General features: G+C 41.5%; 1 protein-coding gene across 4 annotated transcripts in view; it reads left to right on the forward strand.

Moving 5' to 3' along the window:
- Positions 1-20658, forward strand: part of EXOC6 (exocyst complex component 6) — a 228803-nt gene that overhangs the window by 9149 nt on the left and 198996 nt on the right. For 2 of the 4 annotated variants that reach the window (XM_044916550.1, XM_044916551.1), the window contains exon 1: positions 7297-7406. The exons of 1 other annotated variant lie outside the window; for it this stretch is intronic. In XM_044916550.1, coding sequence (XP_044772485.1) covers positions 7306-7406 — 101 coding nt within the window. In that variant the 5' untranslated portion in view covers positions 7297-7305. Of the gene's footprint in view, positions 1-7252; positions 7407-20658 lie in introns of those variants that run through there. One more of the 4 variants, XM_021700179.2, reaches the window with a different exon arrangement.

Consider the following 20658-nt stretch of genomic DNA (forward strand, 5'->3'; position numbering starts at 1 on the left):
ATCTACAGTCATATAAATGCAAGTTCATTTGCAAGATCCCTGAAAGGAAAATATTATTACTGCCAACAACCTCCCCACCCAAATGAGAAAACTAGACAAGTCCTGGTATGTTTTAGTTGGGTAACAAAACCTAGTTAAATAGACATTTAAAGGTTCCTTCTAGTGAACCATTCCTTTTTAAATTTTTTTTTAAATTTACTTATTTGAGAGAGAGATAGAGAGCATGAGCAGGGGGAGGGGCAGAGGGAGAAGCCGACTCCCTGCTGAGTGAGGAGCCCAACGTGGGTTTCGATCCCATGACCCTGAAATCATGACCTGAGCCAAAATCAAGAGTTGGATGCTTAACTGACTGAGCCCCCCAGGTGCTCAGAACCATTCCTTTTCAAGAAGTTGAAATCCCTGTGCTGTATTGACTAAAAGGTCATGATTCATGGAATGTCTAAGACTTTGTTCATGGAAACTTAATCATAATCAGATGGTTAGAGATGTTGGCAATTTAGGACCTGCAGGAATAAATGGGTGAACAAACTTAAATCTAAATTCTTGACCTGCTTGTTTTTTCTTTACCCCAACTCATTCCTTACATGTGTGCTCAATCTTCTCACTATTTGAGTTACTGTTTCAGCATAAACCAGGGAAAACAGTAACTTGCCGGTCACAATGTTATCCGGCTGCATATTGTTTATTGTAAATACTGGTAAACAGTGGTCAATAAGGTTTTATATTAAAAAAAAAAGTGGTATTAAGTGCTATGATGAAGAACAAAACAGGGCGAGGGAGGTCCAGGGATGCTGTTTTGCAGAGAGTGGCCAGGACGTAAATGTCAGCTATTACTATTATTTCATTACATTATATTAGTTACATTTCTAAACCCTTTTGCTGAGAGAAGAAAAATAGGACAAGTGAGAGGAGAGGGAGAAAGGGCAAAAGGAATTAAAGGAAGCTAAGTGAGACAGGAGTGAGGAGTAGAGAGTGCATTGAACAGGATGAACAGGAAAACCAACAATGAGGAGAAGAAAGAGGAGAATAGTTGATGTTATAAGCTGGGGGTGGGAGGGAAGAGGAAGGAAAAGCTAGAATGGAACTCAGAGAATAATATTGCTCTTCAGTTGCTCAATGGACTTGAAAATGTTTAGCTTTGGGATGGGTGAGCCAATGGAGCTTTCAAGACATTGTTCTGAGGGTAGGACTAGTGATATAATTTGCCAGACCCAAGGCAAAATGAAAATGCAGGCCCCTTTGTTCAGAGATTATTAAGAATTACAAGGTGGAGATGGCAGAGCATTAAGCCAAGAGCAAGCACATAGGTCACATACTGATGAACCAGCCCTGTCTAAGAGCTTAGCACACAGCCTGGCACACAGCAAGCATTCAGTAAAAATGGTCGTTGAATGAACAGAACCTAGGGCTAATTATTTTTGAACTTCTCTGAGGACTGGCTCATATTTCAGAAAAACTGACTTTATTTGGCTCCAATTTCAAATTTCCTTCTATTGTTCTCCACCACGGGGTCCAGATCTTTATGGAACAACACACTCCTGGACATGGTTTTTGCAGCAGGAATCCTCTTGTGGCCTGGCTGGGCTTGGTTCATATCCTCTTGCACTTACAGAGTGTGGCCACTTGAGGTCACTGCACCAACAAGGCAGAAGTTAAAGGACTACCCCAAAGAGTGAGGGGCTAAAAGGCACCACTGGTGGAAGGGTTAGTTATTAAAGCCTCTCCTTTACATTTTGATACAGTTCTACAGTTATATAAGTAGGGCTTTTAAACTCCGTAGGAAACATCTGAAAGATGTTAGCCAAGTCTTGAGACGATGAAGATCAGGAAGTCAGCTCTAGGGTTCCCAGGAGTGGGGAGGGGCGTCATTCTTTAGAGATGTCCCCTACCTTATGAAACATGGTTTCACTGCATTCAAGCTTAACATCAGAAGTATCTGCAGGTGGATCATTCACTTAACAACTATTAACTGGGCTGGACAGCCAACAAAACAGACATTGTTCCTGTGCCAGGAAGTGGAGAGAGACGCAGCGATCTGTTTACCACCACAATATGTGCCTCAGAGGAGGAGCACTGCCTCCAAAGGCAACAAAGAGGCACTTGACTTCTCTGAGATCTGGAGGGATCACTTAAGTGGATCTGGAACCAAGAGTCTAACCTCAAGGACATGGTCCTCTTTCCTCCTCTACAACAGAAAACAAATTTCAGGCAGTTTCCACCTACCGAGCGTTCAGAAAAATGAAGTTCAAGTTCAGAAAATCCTGATATAAAACCAGGATACTTGGTTAATGATTAGGAAAAAGAACATTTTTGTGTCTGGTTTTTATTTGTATTTTATCAAAGAGGAAGCTAAATTCAGGGCTTCCTGTTTAAAAAATAAATGTCTGATAGTCCTGGTCTCTAATGCTAATGTTGATTGAGCTCTGGGCTAGACATTATGCAAATACTATCTCCTTTAATCCCCACACAACTTGGTGAGCTAGGAGCTGTAATTGTCTCTAATTCACACTTGAAGAAACTGAGGTTTAGACAAGTTAACTAGTTCTCTGGAGGCCCAACATCTAGTAAAAGATGAGCTGGAATTTGAACCCAAGCAGTTAAATGCCAGACCAGGGCCGCTGCTTTCTACGGACTCCTTCTGAGGGACGAGCTTTGCCAAGGTTGGTTATGAGTCTGCAGACAAGTGGCTCAAAGTAGAAGTCATTAGTGACAAAGAGTGTATTTACAGGTTAAATCCTTACTTTGATGGTTAGTTTCCTACTGGACACAGAATGCATCTCTTGTCCTGCCAGTCTTCCTGGTTTACATTTCTCCTCCCAGGAGTCCTGAAGTGAGATTTTGAGTGGATCTCTGGAAGTCAAAATCTACTGACCGAAAAATAACCCAATATGCATGTGCAATCTGCCTGTGTGTGCCCCACAACCCTCCAACCTCCTTAGACCAGACTGGTTAAATCATCTATCTCATGGGTAAAACAACATTGGAACATGCTTCTTGGCTGGCTTTTTTTATTAATGGGAGAAACAAGAACTGGTTAATAGCTCCATCTTCTTCAACTCACTAGCTCTGTGGCCTTGGACAAATGACTTAATTTCTTTTTCTTTTTTAAAGATTTATTTATTTATTTATTTTTGAGAAAGAGAGAGAGAGCATGCACAAGCGGGGGGATGGGGCGTAGGGGCAGAGGGAGAAGCAGACTCCCCACTGAACAGGCAGACTGACGCGGGACTCGATCCCAGGATCCTGGGATCATGATCTAAGCCAAAGGCAGATGGTTAACCGATGGAGCCCACCCAGGCGCCCGACAAATGACTTAATTTCTGTAAGTCTGTTTCCTCATATTAAACTGGAGATAGTGAAAATACCCCCATAGGTTTAAATTAGACTTCAGTAAAATTAGTAGTAATTAAATTCCCAGTTAAATTACTGATTAAGTTAGTAAAGATTAAATTAGATGATATAAAGGACTTAGCAAGTAGTGTTCAATATATAGCTATTGTGGTTTTTATTTTGGCCTATAGCTGAAATTCTTTATATTTTAGAAATGTATCACTTAGAATAGAATTAGAATAGGCTTCTTCTGCGCATTTATGTATTTGTTATATCTATGCCTGAAGTTAAAATTTATATAGTTATTTAGAACATTTAGCTTTAAATTCTTAGCAAAAAACTTCAGGTGCTAACGGAACTGTCAGCAGTCACAAAGGGAACCAGCAAAAGCTGTTTCAGAAGGAGAAGTATATGGACTTCCTTCTGTCTTGACTTGACTTGAGGGGGAGATACTGCTGCTTCTATTGAAGTAATCTCTATGGGCAGGTGTTGAAACAGGCCTGGAGTGAGGAGTGCCAAAGCAGGGCTGGCTTCCCAGACTAGGGGTTGGGTTTGGGTAGATGATGTCAGGATTGGTGAAGAGAAGAGGAGAAGGTCTTGGGTAATGAATGCTCAGGAAAGGAATGTTCCATCAGGAAACAGTCGCCAAATAAGAAGGTGGCCTGCACCACTTGCCCTGCTCTCTTCACCTTGCTTTACTCTTCAGAATAATGAATTCTGGCCGTGCACATCGGCTGAGCTAAGATGGTCTGCCATTTCCTGCAGAGAGAACTGGCTTCCTCTTCTCTTTGTAGGAAGATATAAAATTTGTCCTCATTTCATATGTTTTGGGGCTCGATTTTCAAAAGGTTTATTTTCTTCCCTCAAGAGCCGAAACTGCAATTCAGATGTGCTAACACCAGGTGCCTCAATCCTTGTAGATGCAGTCAGCTAAGAAAAAAATTCAGTTTTTTACTACTCAACAGAAACCATGGCATGAAGGTCCCAAACAATGGGGTCCAGGTACTGGGTTTGGCTTGATTCAAGGATAAAATTCAACCATGTAAAAACAAAAGTCCATAAATATTGTTTCTTGAATTGAAGCCCTTGATAAAAGTGGGCATCATGGAATTTGAGGTACACATTTGTCTGTTATTACTACAGATTTCTATTAAGGCAACTGAGTACAACCATATAAAATGTTACATTTGATGTCAGTATGTAAAGAGCAAATTTGAAAAAACTAACTTTTTACAATTTAATAATTGTTTTAATTCCAAATTGTTACCAATCACAGATTAATCAAACTCCTACCTTATGCTCAGACCTGTTTGGCATGCTCCTTTCTAACTCATCCTGAATTCTTTCCCATGGCTTCAGAGCTTCAGCATTGTTTGGTTTCAAAACCCCTTCAGCTTTCTCTCAGCCACATGCAGAACTCCATGGGGAACTATAGAAAATTGCAAAATTAAAAAAAAAAGTCAACCCTGAACTTAAGGTCTTTAACATAGTATGACAGTGCTGGAGGCCTCGGAAAGAGGTTTTTTGTTTCTGCATATTCTTGCAGCTTGAGAAAGTGGGATTTCCTAGAGGAGATCTGGATTCTTCTATACCAAACAGGCTTGTGATGGGGTGTCTTGGTGGAAAGGGCAGTTGGATGTAGCAGAGCTTCCTTAATCTTCCAAGCCAGTATGTACTAAGGTCAGTTGCATTTTGATTCCCTGGGGGCCAAGTGTACAAAAACAAAACTCAAAAACGTATGAAAAGGAACTAATCAAAACAACTGCACACTATTAAAACAGTTGGTAGTGGAGTGGACAAATGTGCTAAACTGAATCTAGAGTTAGCAGAGAAGGTTGTGATTAGATAGGGGAATTTTTCTTTTTTTTCTTTTTTTTAAGATTTTATTTATTTATTTGACAGAGAAAGACAAGCGAGAGAGGGAACACAAGCAGGGGGAGTGGGAGAGGGAGAAGCAGGCTTCCTGCAGAGCAGGGAGCCCGATGTGGGGCTTGATTCCAGGACCCTGGGATCATGACCTGAGCCCAAGGCAGAGGCTTAACGACTGACCCACTCAGGCGCCCCTAGGGGAATTTTTCTGAAGGAGATATATTTGAGTTGAATTTTCCAGGGAGGACAGAAACTTCAGATTAATGGAAAGGAGAGCATTTATATATGTTAGTAATGTTTACTGGGCCTTTACTATATGTGGCAGGCAGAATAATGGCTCCCCAAAGAGGTCCGCGTCTTAATCCCTAAAACCTGTAAATATGTCATACATCACAAAGGGATGTTGCAAATGTGATTAAGGTTAAGACCTTAAGATGGAAGAGTATTCAGGATTATATGGTTGGGTTCAAACTAATCACAGGGGTAATTAAGAGCAGAGAATCTTTGATGGCCTAGGTCAAACTCAGAGAGAGATGTGACTACAGAAAACTGGTCAGAGAGATGCAGTGTCGCTGACTTTGAAGACTGAGGAAGGGGGCCATGAGTCATGAAATCTGGGTAGCCTTTATAAGCTGGAAAAGGTAAGGAAATGAATTCTCTGGAAAGGAACACAGTCATGCTGACACCTTGATTTTAGCCCGGTGAGACTCTTGTTGGACTTCTAACCTATAGAACTGTAAGATAATAAACTTGAGTGTTTTAAGGTACTAAGTTTGTGGTAATTTGTTACAGCCACAATAGAAAACTAATATAATATGAGATAGGGATATGAGGTTTAGACATTACAATTTTGGTCATTTACAGATGGGGAAACTGAAATAGATACTAGGTTCTTGCTCAGTGTCACTCAGCTCTGAAGTGAAGGAGCAGGGAATTAAATTGACGATACCTGTCTCCAGAGCTCATGCAATACCACCTCCCAGGAATTTTTGTGAGGAGGAGGATGGAGATAAGCTTCTAGTAAAAGCTCACTGAAGGGGGTGAGTTACACAGCTGGATAGCAAAGAGCTTGGTTCACTCAAAGGGGAGTTCAAAACCTTGGGTTAATGGGGACCGGAAAATAGTTGTCCCTCAGGTTTAGGTTTGCACTCCCTGATTATCTTCCTCAGTCACTGCTTTGGTCATGACAAACTGGTTTACTCAATGTCTCACAACAAGTCATTAAACAGGACTCTCCTACACTAGTACTTTTCCGAAGCCACCCCTCCTCTTTCCCATCTGTCTGATGCCTGCTCCTCTCAAGAGCTTCCACCCCTCCTCATCCCAGCTACAGCCCCTGGAAGGCACTTGGGTTCAAGGATTTCGAGAACTAAGGCATGAAATCACACCTTGCTCTGGACCTCTCACGTATCTTTGCCATTAAGTGTCATAGTTTTTCGTCATTTAATTTTCCTGGTGCTTATGACTTATTTCCAAGGTGACTGGCCACTGTGAACTTCCTGCAGGCAGAGACATGAATGCACCCGAGCCGTAGTCATGGTCGTCAGCTGGGATCTTCTTGGTACATTCCTAAAATAAATCTTACTCCCACACACAATTTTGATTTTCTGGAATGGACATTTTCTTTTCTCTGACTCTCTACCTCCCAGTGTACATTAGGCCTCCTTGTTAAATGTTCCTGTAGCTTTTACTACAGATCGAAGGTGATTATTTCATTGTCGATCTGCCTCATTAGTAAGGTATCTTGAGCGCGTTAGCAGAGAGTCTGGCACACAGAATACAAGAAGAATACACGGTAAAGCCAGGCCAGTCACTAGGCCAGTCACTAGATAGCAATTAGGGGCAAGTAGAGGGGGAGAGCGGAAGGCGATGCGTCTTCACTCCTCGCCTCGGCCGGCAGCACCCTGCGCTCTGACAGGTGCTGGAGCTGAGACCTGGGTCCGGTCGCGTGCCCGCATGCTGCCTCCCGCACCCTCCGCGCGCCCCCGCGCTGTCTCCGCGCTCGCCACGCCCCCCTCCCCGCCCCCTTGCGCGCGCGCCTCAGGGTGCTCGCCCCCGCTGTCCGCGCGGCGCCGCGCCTCACTGGCTCCTCAGCTTCCAGCCAAGATGGCGGAGAATGGCGATGGTCTGGGCACGGTCCCGGAGCATGAACGGATATTGCAGGAGATTGAGAGCACCGACACCGCCTGCGTGGGCCCCACTCTCCGGTAAAGCTTTCATCCCCCGGGGGCCTCGGGCTGCCGCCGCTGGCTGCTCATCAGGAGCCGGGCGGGGCGTCCGCCACCGGCCGCGCGCCGGGCGTACCGACAGGTGGTGCGCGCGGAGGCGGGCGGGGGCGGCGGGCCGAGACCTGGGCCGGGCCCGGGCGGGGAGGGGCGGAACGGGCGGCTGCACCTGTAGGCACGGCCCGCCTCAGCCCCAGGAGCTGTCACCGAGCAGCCTGTGGGTGTGGCCGCCGCCGCTCCTCTGACCCCGGGATCCGCGGCGCCGCCCAACCCTGGCGGCCTGGGGTCCCGGGGACGCGCCTTGGGCCTCCCGCGCTCCCGGCGGGGCTGAGGGCGGCTGTGCTGGGGCGAAGGTTAACTGCCAGCAGCCGGCGTGACTGAGATGCTGAGGCGCCCGCAGGTGGAAACCCTGGCGCGCAGGGCTGCGACGGGCGTGGGAGAATTGAAATTGAGCGGGAGTCGGCGGCACCATTATCCCCCAGCGCGGCCGGAGTAGGCGAGAAGGGAGCGTAGGCTAGCGGGGAGGAGCTGATGCTCAGGAGCGCGCTAATGTGACCTAGCGCTCCCCCGGCGCGCCTTCTGGAGTCCGGGAAGCTTTTACTTATTTACGAACGTTTCATTAATTTTGCATTAACTTTCCCGTTTATTTTAAAAAGGATCTCCACCCTTTAAAAATAGTACTAGGTAATGAATATTCCAGACTGAATACCTGCTGGTCTAATAATAGAATATTAGCTGGGCACTGTTGTGATCCATTAGATGAGGTTAGGCATCTCATCAAGAATACGTGCCTTTTGGGGCGCCTGGGTGATTCAGATGGTTGTACGGTCTGTCTGCCTTTGGCTCAGGTCGAGATATCCAGGTCCTGGAATCGAGCTCCACACCGGGCTCTCGGCTCAGCGGGGAGTCTGCTTCTCCCTTTTCCCCTGCCTCTCCCCCTGCTATGCTCTCTGTCTCTCTCTCTCAAATGAATAAATAAAAAAACTAAAAAAAAAAAAAAAAAAGAATAAGTGCCTTTTAGGGGCGCCTGGCTGGCTCAGTGGGAAGAGCATGCGACTCTCTCTCTCGGTGTCATGAGTTCGAGTCCTCCGCTGGGTGCAGAGATTATTTACAAATAAATAAATAAACTTAGAAAAAGTGCCTTTTAAATGTAAAGTTTCAGCTTTCGTAACAATGATATTGAATTTTTTTTAAAAAGATTTTATTTATTTATTTGAAAGAAAGAGACACAGCGAGAGAGGGAACACAAGCAGGGGGAGTGGGAGAGGGAGAAGCAGGCTTCCCGTGGAGCAGGGAGCCCGATGTGGGGCTCGATCCCAGGACCTTGGGATCATGACCTGAGCCGAAGGCAGACGCTTAAAGACTGAGCCACCCAGGCGCCCCGATATTGAATTTTTTATTCACCTATGGAAGTTAGGAGTGATTGTGCTTTAACATTATTATTTTCTTCAGGATACACTTCCTAGAAATGAAGTGCTGTATGTTTTGTGGACCTGTGGATGCAGTATGAAGTGAAACTATTTCAAATTATAATGTAAATCCACCTTGCCCTGAGAGTCCGGAGTGTTTTGCCCAAGTCCTACTGCTGAAGTGTGCGGTCATGGAAAAAATCATTTAACTTCTCTGAACCTCAATTTTCTTACTCCTGTACTTGGGTAGGGGGTGCGTATTTAGATGCCCGGGACATTAGAGGCCTTGCCTATTTGTTCACTGCTGTATCCCTAACACCAAGCATGTGGTAGGCACCTGATAAGTTTTTTTGTCACATGAAGTTCTTGCTGTGATATGGTAAGAGTAATTAGTACATTTCCTTAATTTTCCAACATAATAATTTCTTTTCATAAAACTCTGGTCATTTGGTAATGAAAGTAGAAATCATAGATTAAAAGGAAGCTTTGTTTTCCTGACTGCAGGGTATGTGGTATAGTTATCAGAACAGCCAATTTTTGAAAATAGTATGGGTTATTAGGGAGATACTTCCTCTTGGGGAAAAATACTAGGCACTATCTTTGAAAAGAGATGAAATTAACTTAGAAGAAAGTTTTGAAATATATTGAGAGACTTTTGTGACACAAATAGAATATATGGATTCACAGTGTTATTCTGTTCTCTTTTGCTGGGCAATTGTGTCACCTCCTCACTTTGTTGAAACCCACGCTGTTTTCTTTGGCCAACTCCAGTGACTCATACTTATCCTATATATACACTTGTCATCTCATTTACAAGCAGACTGTCTACACACACATAGAAGGCACTACTAGCAGGCCTTTCTCTTGAATAGTGTTTAAGCTATTACTGTTTTTTACCTAGGTTTCACTAAGTGCTAATATTAAAATTTTAAAAACCCTTTTATTGGAAAATAAAAAGTAGAATAATGCAATGAACCATTATGAAGCCATAATCTTGCTTCAGTTCAACCCCCAGCCAGTGCCATTCGATCTGCTCCCCTATCCACTCTCCCTCACCCTGCATTATTTTGAAGCAAATCCCAGACATCAATTCATCTGTAAATATTTTAGTATTATGATTAATTTTTGTTACTTCCCAGTTATCTTTTACCTGGCCTGTTGGCTTACGATGTTGTTCTTATTTTTTTTCCTCAGTGGGAGACTTTTTCAGCCTCATCTTTCCCTGATTTACTTTTATTCCTGATGATTAAGTGAGAAGCATGTTACACATTTTTCACAGGGGCTGGCATACAGTATGGTTCTTCGATCACAGCGGAATTAGATTAGGAGTCAGTAATAGAAAACTGGAGAATACCCAAATAGTTGGGCTCTGAATAACACACATCTAAATAATCCATGGGTGAAAGAAGAAACCAAAAGAGAAGTTAGAAAGTGTTTTTGAACTGAATAAAATGAAAACACATTAGAATTTGTGGGGTACAGCTAAAGTAATACTTAGAGATTTATAGCACTAAACATCTTTACTGGGAAAGAATGGTTTCAAATCAGTGACCTCAGCTTCTAACTTAAGAAACTAGGAAAAGAAGAGCAAATGAAACCCAAAGAGCCAAAGAAAGGAGCTGATAGATAAAGGAGATGATAAAGGTTGGAGTGGAAATCAATGAAATAGAAAATAGAAAAACAAAGTCAGTGAAATGAAAACCTGGTTCTTTGAGATCTGTAAAATTGATAAACCTCTAAGAGAAAGAAAGGGAGAAGATGCCAATTATCAGGAATTACTAATTCCTTTTTTTTTTTTTAAGATTTTTACTTATTTATTTGACAGACAGCGAGAGAGGGAACACAAGCAGGGGGAGTGGGAGAGGGAGAAGCAGGCTTCCTGCCGAGCAGGGACCCCGATGTGGGGTTCGATCCCAGGACCCTGGGATCATGACCTGAGCTGAAGGCAGACACTTAGCGACTGAGCCACCCAGGCACCCCAGGAATTACCAATTCTTGATACTGTATCAGAATGAGAGAGGTAACATCACTGCAGATTCTGTTGACATTAAAAGAATATGACAAATAATTTCATGCCAATACATTTGACAACTTAGAAGAAATGGACAAATTCCTTGAAAGATACAAACTATCACAGAAGATAATTTCTCCAAATTGGTCTTTAGATTTGGACAGTCTCAGTCAGAATCCCAGCAGAAGGTTTTTTGTAGAAATTGACAAGCTGATTCAAAAGTTCATATGGAAATGTATAGGACCTAGAAGACTCAAACTGACTTGGGAAAAGATGAACAGAGCTGGAGGACTTACACTACCTGATTTTAAGGTTTATTTATAAAGCTATAGTAACCAAGCCAGTGCGGTATTAGCATCAAGATAAACAAATAGATCAGTGAAACTGAATAAGAGAGTCTGTAAATAGATTCACACATATGGTCAATTAATTTTTGACAGAGGTACAAAGGCAGGTCATTAGAAAAGGATAAACTTTTTAAATAATGGTGAAACAGTCGGATATCTGTATGCAAAATAATGAACTTTGATCTATACACCATATTTAAATAGTAACCCAAAGTGGATCATAAACCTAAATATAAAATGCAAAACTATAAACTCTTAGAAACCATTGGAAAAAATCTTTGTGACTTTGGTTAGGCAAAGATTTCTTATATACTATTGCAAAAGCATAATACATAAAAGAAAAAAATGATAAGTTGGAGCTCAACATTGAGAACACGTGGTATTCAAAGATACTATTAAGGGAATGAGAAGCCATGGACAGAAAATGTCTGAAAATCACGTATCTCATTAAAAAAAAGTTGTGTCCAGGGCGCCTGGGTGGCTCAGTTGGTTAAGCGACTGCTTTTGGCTCACGTCATGATCCTGGAGTCCCAGGATCGAGTCCCGTATCGGGCTCCCTGCTCGGCAGGGAGTCTGCTTCTCCCTCTGACCCTCCTCTCTCTCATGCTCTCTGTCTCTCATTCTCTCTCTCTCAAATAAATAAAATAAAATCTAAAAAAAAAAAAAGTTGTGTCCAAATTGTATAAAAGAAATCTTTAAGACCAGATAAGAAAGCAAACAATCCAATTAAAAAATGCGTAAGTGATTTAAGTAGATACTTCACAAAAGAAGGTACACACAGGGCAAATAATCACATGAAAAGATGGGTAAGGACATTAGTCATTAGAGAAATGTAAACTAAACTTCAGCATTGAATCATGCTATTGGAATGTCTAAAATTAAAAAGACTGACCATAGCATGTATTGGTGAGGTGGGACACTGGCACTCTCCTGCGCTGCTAGGGGAATTCCATAGCGTCATTTATCAGGGTGAAGAAGTTCCCTTCTATTCCTAGTTCAGTGTTTTTATTATGAAAGAGTGTTCAGTATTTCAGATGCTTGTTCTGCATCTATTGAAATGATCATGTGGTTTTTAAATCCTTATTGTATTTATGTGGTATATTACATTAATTAATTTTGAGGTATAAACCAACCTTGCATTTGTGGGATAAATCCCACTTGGTCATAGTGTATAATCCTTTTTATATGTTGCTGGATTCTGTTTGCTAGTACTTTGTTTAGGATTTTTCCATGTGTATTCACAAGAGATACTGGTCTGTTATTTTCTGGTGATGTCTTTGTTTGGTTTTGGTATGAGAATAATAGTACCTCATATAATGAGTTGGTTAGTGTTCCCTGAATTGAGATGACCATGTGGGTTTTTTCCCCCTTTGTTTTAGTCATGTGACATGGTACTTTTTTTTTTTTTTTTTTAATGTTGACTCTTGCATTCCTCGGATAAATCGGTTTGGTCATGGTGTATAATCATTTTACTACATTGTTAGATTTGGTTTGTTAGTATTTTGTTGAGTATTTTTACATCTATATTCATAAGAAATATAAGTCTGTAGTTTTCTTTTTGGTGTCTTTATCTGGCTTTGGTATTAGAGTAATGCTGGTCTCATAGAATAAGTTAGGGAGTGTCCCTCCTCTTAACACTTTTTGGAAGAGTTTGTGAAGGATTAGTGTTAATTCTTTAAATATTTGGTAGCATCCATCAGTGAAGCCATCTAGCATTTCTTTGATGGGATGGTTTTTGTTTTGTTTTGTTATTTTTTTTAATAGATTTTGTTTATTTATTTGACAGAGAGAGTGAGAGAGCAGAAGCAGGTGGAACAATAGAGGGAGAGGGAGAAGCAGGCTCCCTGCCAAGCAAGGAGCCAGATGCGGGGCTCGATCCCAGGACCCTGGGATCATGACTTGAGCCGAAGGCAGATGCTTAACCAGCTGAGCCACCCAGGCACCCCCTAAAGTATTTTTAAAATTTCTTTTATGGGATGCCTGGGTGGCTCAGGTCATGGTCCCGGAGTCCCGGGATTGAGCCCCATGTCTGGCTCCCTGCTCAGCGGGGAGTCTGCTTCTCCCTCTCCATCTTCCTCTCCCTTTGCCCCTCTCCCCTGCTCATGCTCTCTCTCTCAAGTAAATAAATAAAATCTCTGAAAAAAAAATAAAATTTCTTTTATGATTTCTTCTTTGACTCATTGGTTATTTAGAAATGTGTTAATTTCCACATATTTGTGAATTTCTTAAGTGTCCTTCTGTTAATTTCTAATTTCATTACATTGTGGTCAGAGATCATAATTCATATAATTTCAGTTCTTTTAACTTTATTGAGGCTTGTTTTATGGCTTAACTATGGTCTCTCCTGGAGAATGTTCCATGTGTACTTGAGAAGAATGTGTATCTCTCTGTTGGGTGGAATAATTCTATAGATGTCTGTGAGGTCTCTTTAGCTTAAAGTTGTGCAAGTCTTCCTTTTTGATGTTCTGCTTAGTTCTATTATTAAATATAATGGATAGTTTTTGTTTCATGTTATTTTGGGCTCTGTTGTCAGTATGCTCTCTATGTGTATACTTGTTATATATTCCTGGTTGATAGACATTTTATTGTCATAAAATATTCTTCTTTATCTGTAGATTTGTTTTAAAGTCTATTTTGTCTGATATTAGTATAGCCACTCTAGCATTTTTATGGTTGCTTTTTGCATGACATGTCTTTTTCTGTCCTTTTACTTTCAGCCTATTTTTATATTTGAATCTAAAGATTGCCTCCTACAGATAGCATGTTGTTGGATCTTGTTTGTCATCCAGTTTGACAGTCTGCCTTTTTTTTTTTTTTTAAGATTTTATTTTTTTATTTGAGAGAGAAATCACAAGTGGGAGGCGGAGGGGCAGAGGGAGATGCAGACTCCCCACTGAGTAGGGAGTCCGACATGGGGCCTGATCCCAGGACCCGGAGATCATGATGTGAGCTGAAGGCAGACGCTTAACTGACTGAGCCACCCAGGCACACCTGCCCCCCCCCCCGCCCCTTTTTTTAAAGATTTATTTATTTTAGAGAGAGAGCAAATGAGCTAGCACAAGTGGGCGGAGTGGCAGAGGGAGAGAACCTTCAAGCAGACTCTCTGCTGAGCATGGAGCCTGATGTGGGGCTCAGTCTCACAACCCATGAGATCACAACCTGAGCCAAAACCAAGAGTCAGATGCTTACCGACTGAGCCACCCAGGTGCCCCAACAGTCTGCTTTTTTTTTGAATTGTTTAATCTCTTTATGGATTTATTGTTGTTATTTATATAGTTGGATTTATTTTACTGCCGTTTTACTTTTTGTTTTCTGTATGACGTATTTCTTTTTTGCTTCTCTGTTCCTCTGTTCCCTTTTTACTATTCTTTTATTAAGTGAGTATTTTCCAGTGTGATTTTTTTTCAGTATCTTTTAAAAAGTTATTTCTTAGTGATGGTTCTCAGAATTGACTTCAGATTTATTCTAACTTAAGTCCAGTGAAATACAGAAATGTTACTTCTATATATCTCTATTTTCTCTTACCCTTTTTTTTTTTAAGAGAGAGAGCGTGTACAAGTGGGGCAGTGAGAGGAGCAGAAGGAAAGGGAGAGAGAGAATTTTTTTTTTTTTTGGAGAGAGAGAATCTTAAGCAGGCTCAGACACAGGGCTGGATCTCACGACCCTGAGATATGACCTGAGCTGAAATCAAGAGTTGGACGCTTAAGTGACTGAGCCATCCAGGCGCCCCTCTTTCCCTTTTTGTGCTGTTATTGTTATAGGTCTTATATCTGTCTATGTTACAAACCCAACAGTACATTGTTATAATTGTTACTTTATATAACTTTTTGGTTTTTTTGAAGAAGCTGACAAGCATATAGAGTTTGTTATATTAACTCAGTTATCATTTCTGATTGTCTTTATTTTTTGCTGGGTTTTAGGTTGTCATCTAGTGTCACTTTCTTACCCTAGTACAGCTTTGCTTCTACACCTCCTTTGTTCTCTTATTGTCAAATATATTGTATTTCTATATGTTAGGGCCACAAATAGAATTATGTACATGTTGTTTTATGAAATTGCTTTTTGAGTCAGTTAAGAGATACTGTTTATACTGTCTTTTATGATTACATAGTTTTCTTTACTAGTATTCTTGTGTGTGTGTGTGTGTGTGTGTGTGTGTGTTTATATTGCCATCTGGGCTCACTCTTTTGATTGTAAAGAACTTCCATTAGTTTTTTTTTTTTTTTTTCTTTTAAATATTTATTTAAGAGAGAGAGAGAGAAAGCGAGAACAAGTGGCAGGGAGGGGCAGAGGGAGAGTGAGAAGCAGACTCCCGCTGAGCAGGGAGCCGGACAATGCGGGGCTCCATCCTAGGACCCGGAGATCATGACCTGAGCTGAAGGCAGACACTTAACCGACTGAGCCACCCAGGCACCCCTCCATTAGTTTTTCTTGTAAGGCTGGTCTGCTGCTAATTAATTCAGTTTTTGTTTGAGAATGTCTTTGTTTCACCTTCACTTTTGAATTTTTTTTTAAAGATTTTATTTATTTGAGAGAGAGAGAGTAAGAGAGAGAGCATAAGCTGGGGAGAGAGGCAGAGGGAGAAGGAGAAGCAGAGTCCCCACTGGGCAGGGAGCCCGACGCGGGGCTCAATCCCAGGACCCTGGCATCATGACCTGAGCAGACACTTAACTGACTGAGCCACGTGGGTGCCCCATCACCTTCACTTTTGAAAACTATCTTTTGAAAGATAGTTTTGTTAGATATTAGACTCTTGGTTGACAGTTTTTTTCTTTTGGCACTTTGAACATGTCATCCCACTGTTTTTTTGGCCTCTATTGTTTCTGTTAACTTTATTGGTATACATTGTATGTGATAAGTGGTTTTTCTCTTGCTACTTTCAAGATGTTCTGCTTGTCTTTCATTACTTCTACTACGATGGGTCGGGGTATGGATCTGTTTGTGTTTATCCTTCTTGAAGTTTGTTGGTTATGTTAGATGTCCAGATTAATGTTTTTCATCAGAGTGGGAATTTTAATCATTATTTCTTCAAATATTCTTCAAATATTTTTTCTGACATTTTTACCATCATAAAATATTACTGGTGCCCCCATCATGTGTATGTTGATATGTTTAATGGTGTTCACATTTTTCTGAGGTGTTGTTCATTTTCTTCATTCTTTTTCCTCTCGGTTCTTTGGATTGTATAATCTCTATTAGTCTGTCTTCAAGTAGTCTTTCTTTTGCTAGTTCACATCTAATGTTGAGATCCTCTAATGCCTTTTTTATTTCTGTTATTGACTTTTTTTTTTAAGATTTTATTTATTTATTTGAGAGAGAGAGAATGAGAGACAGATAGCAAGAGAGGGAAGAGGGTCAGAGGGAGAAGCAGACCCCCCGCTGAGCAGGGAGCCCGATGTGGGACTCGATCCCAGGACTCCAGGATCATGACCTGAGCCGAAGGCAGTCGCTTAACCAACTGAGCCACCCAGGCGCCCCATGTTATTGACTTTTCAACTCCAGAATTTCCATTAAAAAATAATTTCTATTTCTTTATCAATATTTTGTTTTATTAGATATTGTCATCATTCCTTCATTTGTTTTTTTAAAAAGATTTTATTTATTTATTTGTCAGAGAGAGAGAGCGCACGTGAGCACAAGCAGGGGGCGTGGCAGGCAGAGGGAGAAGCAGGCTCCCCGCTGAGCAAGGAGTTGATGCGGGACGCCCAGGCCCCTGGGATCATGACCTGAGCTAAAGGCAGATGCTTAATGACTGAGCCACCCAGGCGTCCCTCTTCCTTCATTTCTTTAAGCATAGTTCTCTTTAGTATTATGAATGTAGTACTTTGAAGCCTTTGTAAAATCCAACATCTGGGCCATCTCACAGGGCCTGTTTCTTTTTTTTTGTATGAGTCACAGTCTTCTCTTTCTTTGTTTATCTCATAATTTGTTATTGTTGCTGTTGTTGAAAACTAGAAAGTTTAGATAATATATTGTAGCAACTCTTGATACTGATTCAGCCTCAGCCTGATTCCAGGGGGAGCTCTGGAGCTTGAGTGACATTAGAGTTGTTTCACTTTGAGTCACCGGGGCTGCACTTTTACTTCATCTCCAAAAATCTGTCATTGGCTGCAGGTTGCCCCCAGAGTGTCTGTGTGTTGGGTGGCATGACTTTCTAGGCATCACTGAATGGAGTGCCTCCCACTTGCAGGTCTCCAGAGGAGGGTGCAGCTGTGAGTCCTTAGCAGCTCAGAGATGAATGCACCACCAGGTAACAAGGATTTACTGCACATTCCAGCAGCTAGAACACATCCAAGCAGATTGTGCTCAATAAATGTTGAAGGAATAAATGATGTAACTTTTTCATTTATCTCTTTATTTCACATTTATTCCTGGCTTAATGATTTTTTTAGTGGATGAAATCCCCTAATTTTCCTAATCTTGATTTTTGTATCTTGTTTTTCAAAATTATGATAAAATTTACATAGTATAAAATTTGCCATTTTAACAACTTTTAAATGTACGGTTCTGTGTCATTAAGTACACACTCATAATTGTTCTGCAGCCATCACTGCCATCTGTCTTCAGAATGTTTTCATTTTCCACAACTGAAACTGTGTTAATTAAACACTAACTTCCCATTCCCTTTTCCCACCAGTCCCTGGCAACTACTCTTCTACTTTCTGTCTCTGTGAATTTGCATACTCTAGGTACCTCATATATGTGGAATCATACAGTATTTGTCTTTTTTGTGGCTGGCTTATTTCACTTAGCATAATGCCCTCAGGATTCATCCATGGCGTAGCATGTGTCAGAATTTCCTTCCTTTTTAAGGCTGGCTAATACTCCATTACATGTATACATTATTTTTTGTTTATCATTAATTAGTACACCCTAGTATTGCTTCCATCTTTTGGTTATTGTGAACAGTGCTGCAGTGAACGTGGTGTACAAATATGTGTTTGAGTGCAGTGGTAGTTTTTCAGGCCAGTCTCTGAGGTATGTTCTGACGGCCCGAGGGCTCTCCACCTCTTCTTTCCACGGTTCTCTTTGGTAAACTTGGTGACCTGTGATTTAGCTTGTTGCCCTCCTGAGCTACCAGCCTCCTCTCAAATGTATACTACCAAAATCTACATTGTTTTCAAGAGTGCCCTTGTGTTTGAACTTCCCCACACTTTGTTCTAAATAAAGTCACTTTCTTTGGGGAGAGCTTTGCAGCTCTCTGTACTTATCTCCTGCATCTCTCTATGGGTATAATCCATGAGCCATTTCTCCAAAGTTGGGGGTAGGAACAGTGGCTTGCTTCTTAGACATCCTTGTTTTTTTCTTTTCTTTCTTTATTTATTTATTTATTTGAGAGAGAGAGAGATAGAGAGAGCATAAGTGGGGAGGAGAGGGAGAAGCAGGGAGCTCGATGCAGGGCTCGATCCCAGGACCCTGGGATCATGACCTGAGCTTAAGGCAGACACTTAACACGACTGAGCCACCCAGGCGCCCCTAGACATCTTTGTTTTAAGAGCAGGACTCTGGTAGTGTAGTAAATTCTGTTCTGCTCAGCTTGCCACTTGTAGTGTAGAGTCTCTGTCCTGTGAGTGAGTTGAGGTGAGGCAGTCAGGATCCTAGTATTCCTGGCCGCTTCATCTCTGGTGGAGCCTCTGTTCTATGACACTTTCATGGGGCTGAGTGGAGGAAGAGGGACTGGGCCTCTAGCCTCTTGGCCATATTCACCTGGAACACAAAGCTGGTGGGAAGGAGGATGGGAGATGTTGGATGCTTGTCCATTTTTTGACCCTTGACTGAAACCTCAGGAGAGAGGAAGCCCTACCTTCTTAGCCACACCCGCCCAGCTTTTGTCATGCTGAGCTGTGGGTTAGGGAGGAAGGATGTAGGTCATGGTTTAAGGGCCACAAACTCTTACTGTTCTTATCAAATATTTAGTAGATTTTCTTGAATAAATGTTTCTTCATTTGCTGTATGCTCTTAGGACAACTTCCAGAGATTTCAGATTTTTTTTTTTTCTGGTTTGTTTTAAATAATTTTTACTAATTATGGTTGTTTCACTAGGAAGCAACTTCGTGAGTTCTGGAAGCTTCTTGTTGCTTTTAATAGTGGTAAAATTCAGAAAACAAAATAAGTCATTTTTAAAGGTATAATTCAGTGACATTTAGAACATTCACAAAGTTGTATAACCATCACCTGTATCTAATTCCAAAACATTTGTTATTGCAAAAGGAGACCCTATACCGATTAAGCAGTCATTCCCCATTACTCCTCTTCTAGTCCCTGGCAACTAGTATTTTGTTTTTTGTCTATGTGTATTGACTTACTCTGGATATTTCATTTAAATGGAAGCGTACAGTATGTGACTTTTTGTGTCTGGCTTCTTTCACTTTAGCATAATGTTTTTGTAGCATAATGTTTTTGGGATTCATCAGTGTTGTAGCATGTATCAATACTTACTTCTTTTTTAAGGCTGAATAATATTCCATGGTATAGATATTCCACATTTTTTTTTTCCATTCATCAGTTGAACATTTGGGTTATTTCTGCCTCTGGGATATGAATATGCTGTGAACATTCATGTCGAAGTTTTTGTTTGAATACTGTTTTCAATATTTTTTTGGTATATATCTAAGAATGGAATTTCTGGGTCATATGGTTATTCTATATTTAACTTTTTAAAAAGTCTGTTTTATGGGGCGCCTGGGTGGCTCAGTCGTTAAGCATCTGCCTTTGGCTCAGGTCATGATCCCAGGGTCCTGGGATCGAGCCCCACATCGGGCTCCCTGCTCTGCGGGAAGCCTGCTTCTCCCTCTTCCACTCCCCCTGCTTGTGTTCCCTCTCTTCCTGTGTCTTTCTCTGTCAAATAAATAAGTAAAATCTTTAAAAAAAAAAATTCTCTCTCCTGGGGGTGCCTGGGTAGCTCAAGTCGTTAAGCATCTGCCTTCGGCTCAGGTCATGATCCCAGGGTCCTGGGATCGAGCCCCACATCGGGCTCCTGCTTGGCGGGAAGCTTGCTTCTCCATCTCCCACTCCCCCTGCTTGTGTTCCCTCTCTCACTGTCTCTCTCTCTGTCAAATAAATAAATGAAATCTTTAAAAAAAAAAAAAGTCTGTTTTATGAAAGTCAATAGTTTGAGGTGCCATGAGGCTCTGATACTGTCCTGCATTATTGAAAACACAAACTCTGACTTACAGCTTTTAGCAGAGCTTTTTAGGCAAGCATCAGAGTAAAAAAACTATCTCATGATAGAGGCTTAATGGTTATGTTTAATTTATTACTGTAACTAATATCAGAATGGTAAAATTTTCTGTCAGGTACAGTGCATTACTACTTTCAACATTTTGGCTAGTGGAAACATAATTACAGCTAGCAAAATGACAAATCATTTTTTTTTTTAAGATTTTATTTATTTGTCAGAGAAAGTGAGAGGACGTGCACGTGTGCGCACATGCACAAGCAGGGGAGCGGCAGGTAGAGGGAGAAGT

The sequence above is a fragment of the Neomonachus schauinslandi genome, chromosome 6 (assembly GCF_002201575.2).
Source record: "Neomonachus schauinslandi chromosome 6, ASM220157v2, whole genome shotgun sequence".
In the NCBI taxonomy this organism is placed as follows: domain Eukaryota; kingdom Metazoa; phylum Chordata; class Mammalia; order Carnivora; family Phocidae; genus Neomonachus; species Neomonachus schauinslandi.